Raw genomic sequence first — 9,234 nt, forward strand, 5'->3', positions numbered from 1 at the left:
ACTCACGCGGGAAACTCGATTCTCAAGAACTGTCATAGGTATTGAAAAATATTGTAGGTGAATAAAAAACAAGTATTGATTGAAATATTAAATATGTTTTTTGACCAAAAGTGGGTTAATAATAAGTCTTTGAAAAAAGCCTGGCTGGCTAGTCACGGACATATAATAGAAGACGAAGAAAGTGTGGACTATGGAGACTTAACGTAAGTTATACATTGCATTATCATTGATACCTACTAATTATAAACGCAAAAGTTTGTAACAATGGATGGATGGATGTATGGATGTTTATGTATATCAGAATAAGACATGAGCTATGGAAATTTTGCACGTGGGTTAGTCCGCGAGTGAAATCGCGGGACACAGCTAGTATAAACTTAAATAATTAAATAATATTGAAGTGAGGACCCCACTGTTATAGTTTAGTTGTTTTACGTTAGAACACAAAACAGATCCAATTTTATAATTACCTACTACTTCGTCCAATGTTCCTATTGATTTGTTCAGATGCGAGTCAAACCGCGTGTCGTAATAATAAATCATCCTTAACAATATTATATTTGATATTTTATTTGTATGTATGTATAAATAGGTAGGTAATCTACGGAAATTTGCAAGTGAATTTTGAAATCTTCAACCAATTTTGCTAAAATTTTGAAGCATACGTTTAGTTTGGATGACAAGGCATGGAAAGCTATGTGACGTCACTCAAAATCCAATATGGTGGAACGCACAAATAGCAGAGTGCACTATACTTTTTAAATGCACCTGTACCATATTATGTTTTTCAAATGAAAAGACTTGCTGGATGTAACTCGCAAAATATAGAATGTCTCTTTAAATCTAACATATTGTAGGGTATTTTCTTAATTCATACTTATTTGATGATAGTTAGTTACTTTTTTACGATTATTACAGCTTATGTAGGTATTTGGTAAAAATTGTAAAAAAATCCACCAACTGCATTTATTCAGTTTGTTTATTAATAAAAATAGTTTAAACTTTTAATTTATGTTAAACCTCTTGTGTCAAACTTATGTTAAACTAGCTTTCGTCCGTGGTTTCGCCTGCGTTTTGAAAGAAAAAACCCACATAGTTCCTAGGGTTAAAACCTATCCTATGTGTTAATCCAAGTTACCTTTTATATGTGTGCTAAATTTCATTGTAATCGGTTCAGTAATATTTGCGTGAAAGAGTAACAAACATACACATAATTTTTTTAATCAAACAATTTCACCACATTCATCAACTTTGCTCCAATCAACGTTTACGTTATTTTTTACCAAATTTTCAGGTCAAAAATTCTGGAGAAGGTCAACGAATCAAAGTCCAAAAAACAGGCACGACTATCGCTAAGGACCTCCGCCGTTCTTGTGAACGGTGTTGCCCGACTGCACATGGCAGACACTGAAAAACTGTTACATGGTAAGTTCTGAATTTCCGTTCAGAAACCATTTAGGTGGTAAATGTTAAAAATATTTATTTATTTATTTTTTATATATGTCATATGACGATTCAAAGTGTTTTTATAAGAAGTCTAATTGAATAAATAAATGTTTGAGTTCAGTCTTAATTTTATCAATTATTTTGTAGTTAAGACTGCCCATTGAAATTGGCAGTCTAAACAAATAAAAGAAAAAAATCACTAGCTTTCAAATAAAAAAGGAACATCAAAATCGGTTCACCCAGTCGATAGTTCTGAGGTAACAAACACAAGAAATACAGTTTAATTGAGAACTTTCTCTTTTTTGAAGTGGCTTATTAAAAAGGGGAGAACTAGGCAAAATGAACATGAAAAATTTGATTTTTAATTGTACTTAATGTTCAGGACTCAAACAGTTACACACGTCGTCGTCATATTTCATTCGCCAAACTGCATTCGGTAGAAGCAGAAAAAATACAATCTTAAAAAACACAACTGCTATTACTTTAATTAGTATTTGCGTGAAAGAGTAACAAACATACATAGGTACATACAAATACACACACATCCATCCTCACAATCTTTCGCATTTATTATTAGGAAGTAAGATAGGATAGGATATTATCTATGCTTCTATACTAATATTATAAAGAGGAAAGGTTTGTAATTATGTATGTATGTATGGTTTTCACGCATAAACTACTGGACCGATTTCAAAAATTCTTTCACCATTAGAAAGCTGCATCTTCACTGAGCAACATAGGCTTACATAGGCTACATTAGGTTTTATCCCGGAAATCCCACGGGAACGGGAACTATGCGGGTTTTTATTTGAAAACGCGGGCGAGGTCGCAGGCGGAAAGCTAGTAGCAATATAAAATGATCTACATAATCATTACTTGCACATGAAATGGAATGCAAACAATCGCTTGACTTCAAGCTATTAGCTGTAATAATATTCTGAATGAACGTAATAATTATACGCAAATATATTTAACACTAGTTGACGCCTGTGACTTTGTCTTTGATGTTATGTATAGGAGATAGAAAACTGAAATAACACGATTACAATATTTAAATGTTTTTACTGATATTCCGTACTTACTCGTATGTCTGTTCGTTTATTTCGCAACCAAACAACAGGCTTTTGATTTATCTATGTTAAAATTTCATCAATTCTGATTTAGCTGGTTTAATTTTAAAATAGATCATACTAACATATTAATTTTCTTATAGATTGCGAGTTATTAGACGAGGCATTGAAAAACAGAAATCGCAAACCATCCAGTTCAGATAAAGGAAATAATACATCCATGGAAGAAGATTCATGTAAGTCTTTTTTTCGTATATTATAACTTATAAGGTAAGGGACTGACACGAATGTATGAGATTGACGTAAGCTGTAGATACGTTTATCTACAGGTTACGTCAATCTCATACATTCGTAGTCTATTCTATTGAACGCTACGCTAACAGAAAGCCACTTGCATAGGGGGGCTGATCTTTCAACACACAGTCCAAGCTGCTGGACCGATCGGGCGATTTTTTTAATTTAAATTATATAATTATTTTCACAAAGCAAACAACTAATGACCTATTGAACCCCATAATTTGATGAGGCTAGTTTTACATACTGTTTATATTTTGTGAGGTTCTAAAAACTAGCCAAGTCAAATTATGAGGTTCAATAGGTCATTAGTTGTTTGCTTTGTGAAAATAATTATATAATTTAAATTAAAAAAAATCATATTTTAGAATAAACGTTGTTCTCTAAGGGAAAATAAAACAATTGAGTTTTCAGTTCACCTAAGAACTTAATACTTACATCTTTGTAAATAAATTTCTGGACTGTCTACAGAACTTGGCACACATTTAGATCTCATTTCTTTTTTTTGGCAAATTAAGTCAACGATTGAACTCGGCTCCAATTTTAACATATTTTATGTTTTTGGTGGGATTACTTATATCTACGCAAATATATTTAACACTAGTTGACGCCTGTGACTTTGTCTCTGATATTATGTATAGGAGATAGAAAACTGAAATAACATGATATAATAACAATATTTAAATGTTTTACTGATATTCCGTACTTACTCGTATGTCTGTTCGGTTATTTCGCAACCAAACAACGGGCTTTTGATTTATCACTTATAATACCACAAGAGCTTCAAAATTATCGGGTATTTTCCGATAGGTTCGTTGCAAACAAATGAAGGAGTCAAGTTTTTAGTCAAGGTTAAAAAATCACGAGCGCGAAGCGCGAGTGATTTTTCCTGAAAAACTTGACGACTTTATTTGTTTGCAGGGAACCTTAGGGAAATGCCAGATAATTTTGAAGCTCGTGTGGTATTCGGGAGAATATTTTTCCGTCCCAAATGTCGGCCAATAATTTCACAATAGAATTCAACCTGTCAGTTTGACGTCAACGACCAGAGAAAATTTTCAAAAAATTATCAGTATAATACCATGTAGGTTGTACCACGTGACGTCGAATGGTGCAATTCTATTGGTCGATATTTGGGTCGGAAAAATAATATATGTTAAAATTTCATTAATTCTGATTTAGCTGGTTTAATTTTAAAATAGATAATATTATGTACTAACATATTAATTTTCTTATAGATTGCGAATTATTAGACGAGACATTGAAAAACAGAAATCGCGAACCATCCAGTTCAAAAATAAATAATACATCCATGGAAAAAGATTCATGTAAGTCTTTTTTTCGTATATTATAAGGTGACTGACTGACTGATCTTTCAACGCACAGTCCAAACTGCTGGACCGATCGGGCTGAAATTGCATGCAGATAGCAACTACAATGTAGGCATCCAAGAAAATCATCCGTACTGTATGTTTTAATTGTCTTTTGAATTAACATGATCGTCACTTATTAACAAGAAGTCTAACTAAAATTTTTATTGAAGTGAAACTTCTTTATCGGGGTTGGAAAAAAAATTAGTGTAACATTTTTTCGTTACGCGTGACATTTTTCCGTTACGCGCCATCTTGTTTTTATCCCTTACATGCGTGATTGACGTATTTCTGTAAAGTTGCATATTTTATTTCTTTTACTTGTATGTAACCTATAAAAGTCTACGGTCTTCAGTCCATATATGTCTCAAAAGCCGGCTACTCATGTACCTACCGCAGGGGCAGTATTAGAATTGCACCCTTAAACGGCTCCTTAATTGTGATGTGTATAAGCAAGCAGAAGCAATTTAGAGAACAGCTGAAATTGCTCCAACCGAGATTGTTCCAATATTGCCCCTGCGGTAGGTGTTTGTGAGTGACCGCCTCCTTGGTACAGTGGTTGACGCGTGAGCGTAGCACCGAGGGGTCCTGGGTTCGATTCCCGGTGGAGACGAAGAAAAAAAAATGTCTCGGTCTGGCAGGACACAGAAGGCTGATCACCTACTTGTCCCTACAAGAAATGGATCAGTGAAACAGATGTATGCATAATGCATCTGCCCCTTGCCCCACTAGGGGACACGGGACTTCACTGGTAGGTATGTGAGTAGCTTAAGGAATCATTTGATATAGGTACCTATGGATATATTTCTTCTTATAGGTAACACAAACTCAAAGGAAGGAAGGAATTCCACAAAGGAATCTACATCGGGCGTTGCTAATACAAGTAATGTAAGTAAATGAGAATCAGTTTATTACACGCTTTATATTAGCTTCACCTGTATGTTTGTAACCGACTTCTTTGGGCGCGATTTTGACCTACTTAAAACGGCCAGATTTCGTTCAAACTTTGTAGATTTATTGAGGACCAATGACAATACAATAATTTGATAAAATTATTCCATTTTTTAGTTCGGTTTCTATAAAAAGCGTGTTTTTTAGTTTTTTTAAACTATTATTATTTTCTAATAGGAATTTGTAGTAACTAATATTATAAAGCAATGCTGCCGCTGTGCCTCGCAGTTTTACCCGTAGTGCTCTGCTCCTATTGGTCTTAGCGTGATCATAAGAGATAAGTTATAAGGTAACTGACTGACTGATCTTTCAACGCACGGTCCAAACTGCTGGACCGATCGGGCTGAAATTGCATGCAGATAGCAACTACAATGTAGGCATCCAAGAAAATCATCCGTACTGTATGTTTTAGCCTATATCCTCCCTCAATAATTGGGCTATCTAACACCGAAAGAATTTTCAAATCGGACCAGTAGTTCCTGAGATTAGCGCGTTCACAAAAAACAAACAAACTCTTCAGCTTTATAATATTTGTATAGATAAGATCATCACTCTAAGAGCAATAGGAGCGGAGCAGTGCAGGAAAAACACCAACGCGAAACCCAGCTTAATTATTTATATTAAGCTATTGCATAGCTTCTATCGCGGGCCTTGAGCGCGGGGACCGAATCCAGAAATTGCGTAACGAAAAACCTCACGCTCCCCACTCCGATGGGCGCGGAGGTGTGGCTTAAAGGCATAGCTGATAGCTGATAGCAATAGCTTTACCGCGGCAGTCCCCGAGTGCCACACGTCTTTTTTTATTGTTTCCGTGATTTATAATAGCAATTTATTATTGTGGCAAATTATTATCCAAGTCAATAAGGCAGTGAGGGCTCAGTAGTGAGGACCTCGGACTTCAAATTGATAAGTCCGGGGTTCGAGACCGGGTGGACTTGCAAGTAAATTGGTTTTTCAACTTATCTGCGCATGTTAATAACATCACCACTGCTCGAACGGTGAAGGAAAACATCGTGATGAAACCGAGATGTCGAAGAATGAAAAGTTCGACGACATGTGACATCTGCCAACCCACACTTGGCCAGCGTGGTGGATTATGGCCAGGGGCCGTATTATGACTTCTTATTTCCAGATATTACGCCTTGAATTGAACTGACTGGCAAATTCATATTACAATCACTTGCTGAGATGCTTTTTGTGAATTTATTTTAGAGGCAAGCTGTTTCTCCCAAACACAGGTTGCCCAGTGACCTAGCTAGGGAAACATTGGCTTGTATAAATTGTTTTAGTAGCCTTTTTATTTATATACTTTTACATGAATATTAATTGTATATTGTAAAAAAATTGTAATTGTATGTTTAATAAATGAATAAATGAATAATCATAATCACCAGCCATATTAGACTACAGGCCCATGTTGAAACAATTATGGGTCATTTGAACCACCACGTGACCTATCTAGAACGACCTATCTAGAATAAAATAATAAGATTCTCAACATGCTATTTTACATTTTTTCAGATTGCAACGAGAGAAGTAGCGGTACAAACAGACAGATCGTACTTATCCAAAATGGCTGTACCAAATTCGATGTGTTACATACAAGTTCATGACTCTAATGGACTGTTAAAACGCATCATTTGTTGCCCAGCTAATTCCCATGCTTTGGATACACTTGTTAATAATTAAAATTCACAATTATTATTATTATAACTAATAAGAGTACTTATATTATGTTTATTTCGTAATAGTTAAGTAAGTTTCTTTAAGTTGTGTTTAATTCATAAACAATTGTTTTTCTTTTTCGGGAAGTTTAAATTTAATTTGATCATTTGTTATTTTGTATTTGTATGTCTCATCTAAAATAAAATATATAAAAAAATTATTATTTTTAACTGCTGTGCCCCGCAACTTCACCCACGCGCGTGAATGGGTTTTAATCCGTTCCTGTGGGAATATCGATATAAAAATAGCCTAAGTTATTCCTTATAATAACAATATCTATCTGTCAGTGAAAGTCGCGTCAAAATCGGTCCAGCCGTTCCTGAGATTAGCCATATAAACAGATAGACAGACAAACAAAAATTGTTACAAATTACTATTATGGTACATATATGTATACTGTACAGTGTATACATCCATATGCATTTAGTAAAAATCGGTTATTTCAATATTAAAAGCAGACATCCCATTTTATTGTAGATTAGATTCACACATAACTATTAAAAATTTCCAAATTTTTCTGTAAAAAATCCATCAAATTCCGTTGCGTAGTTTTAAAGTTCGAAACATACATAGGGACGGACAGATAAAACAAATATGTACAGAACATAGACACTCAATATACCATAGGTAATAGGTATACGCTTCAATAGTCCTTACGCGACAAGGAAAAATGTCCCCGGTACTTGCATAATATTTTTATTGTAGGGAAGCTTGGCTCGCTATTACACCGAAGTGAACATTTTTCCTTTAGAACATCGAGATAGAATGTACTCTCGATGCTTTAGAACCACTTTAAAATGTAAGTTTTTATACTGAGTCGTAGTTCGGTAAGTATATCACATGCCTAATACTTTCTTTATAATATGTGTTTATGTATGTTATAAAAAAATTAGTAATATAACTATATGTTATTAAAAATAACGTGATAATAGTAAAAATTTTTTAGATATTTCATCACTTTTCAACACTCAAAGTTAAAATTCAATTTCAACACTTCGAACTCGAAATTAGACTTTCGAGTTAGGAAGCTAACTTCTATTTTAAAAAGCGATTGGATATTTGATAGGTAGTTATCTCGCAATATCTACCGTGCACATGAACACACCCGTATGAGAAAACTAATTTAAGTTACGTTTGGGGTAACTTTGACTTCAAAGTACCTATTATTAGTTTTAAATAACCAGTTTTCAACCGACTTCAAAAAAGAAGGAGGTTTTCAATTCGGCTGTATTTATTTTTTGGGTTTGTTACCTCAGAACTTTAGACTTGGTGAACGGATTTTGATGATTATTTTATATTTTTTGTCTAGTAATGACCATTTAAAGGCGGTTTGAATTTTGTTAAAAAAATAATTATTAGTATAGCCTTAGCATAAAATATGCTTACATTGTATACATTCGCGTCGGTGTGAAAGCAGTACTGAAGAAAAGTATATTCGTCTGACGATGCATTGTTGTAAAGAAATATTGTCAGTATCCATCACATTGTTAGCGAAGGTCCTAGCATTTACTTGTACAAATTGTGTGTTATGTTGAAAGTTGTGGAGAATGGTATATTGTAAAGTGTAAGGAAATAAATAGCCTTTCATTCGTATCAAAATTAGCCTTTTTAAGCATTGGTTTTGCAATTTAACATTGGTTCAACTTTATTATTAGAAGATTTTTTTATTAGTATATAATATGAGAGATATTTCGTTATTTTAAGGAATATTTTATATTCAAGAACACTACTACTTTACTTATAGTATAATTATTTATCTATAGAACTTATTCTTCTATAAATATCAATCAGTTGTTAAGTCAAAAAAAGAAAGTTATGCTAATTTAAGTACTTTAATAAGACTTTAATTAATGTCATATTTACAACTTCTATTTTGATGTTACACTCAGCTTTCTATCTCTAACTGGCGAACCATCCTCGTACTTCAAGGAAAATTATAAAAAAAGAAAAAGAATTAACGAAATCGTTCAGCCGTTCTCGATGTCGAACACATTCTGCGATTCATTTTTATATTATAGACTATCTGTAACTCTTCAGCTGTATAATATTACTAGCTTTCCGCCTGCGGCTTCGCCCGCGTTTTCAAAAAAAAACCCGCATAGTTCCCGTTCCCGTGGGATTTCCGGGATAAAACCTAGCCTATGTCACTCAGAAATGATGTAGCTTTCCAACAGTGAAAGAATTTTTCAAATCTGCCAAGTAGTTTCGGAGCCTATTCAATTCATACAAACAAACAAACAAAAAATCAAACCTTTCCTCTTTATAATATTAGTATAGATAAGTATAGATTACATAAAGTCCATCAGACACTTGAACAAAGTTTTCCTAGGTCAAGATGAACGAGATATCTTCAATATCTTCACAGTGGGTCCAGGTAA

The 9,234-nt window shown here is 33.8% G+C and overlaps 1 protein-coding gene across 2 annotated transcripts; it reads left to right on the plus strand.

Moving 5' to 3' along the window:
• LOC149478700 (uncharacterized) lies at nt 1–6,838 on the plus strand. Of its 2 annotated transcripts, XM_089709000.1 has the most exons (6): nt 1–203; nt 1,295–1,425; nt 2,660–2,752; nt 4,049–4,138; nt 4,998–5,068; nt 6,653–6,838. In XM_089709000.1, the coding sequence occupies exons 1-6, from the start codon at nt 94–96 to the stop codon at nt 6,818–6,820; spliced, it is 663 nt and encodes a 220-aa protein (XP_089565126.1). In that variant the 5' UTR covers nt 1–93; the 3' UTR covers nt 6,821–6,838. The 2 variants fall into 2 exon arrangements, with proteins under 2 accessions (XP_089565126.1, XP_089565127.1); XM_089709001.1 differs by lacking the exon at nt 4,049–4,138.
• The last annotated feature ends 2,396 nt before the right edge of the window (nt 6,839–9,234 follow it).

Source organism: Colias philodice, chromosome 21, assembly GCF_061535455.1.
Source record: "Colias philodice isolate Cphi_HAF_F1 chromosome 21, ilColPhil1 Martin Lab GWU primary, whole genome shotgun sequence".
Lineage (NCBI taxonomy): Eukaryota > Metazoa > Arthropoda > Insecta > Lepidoptera > Pieridae > Colias > Colias philodice.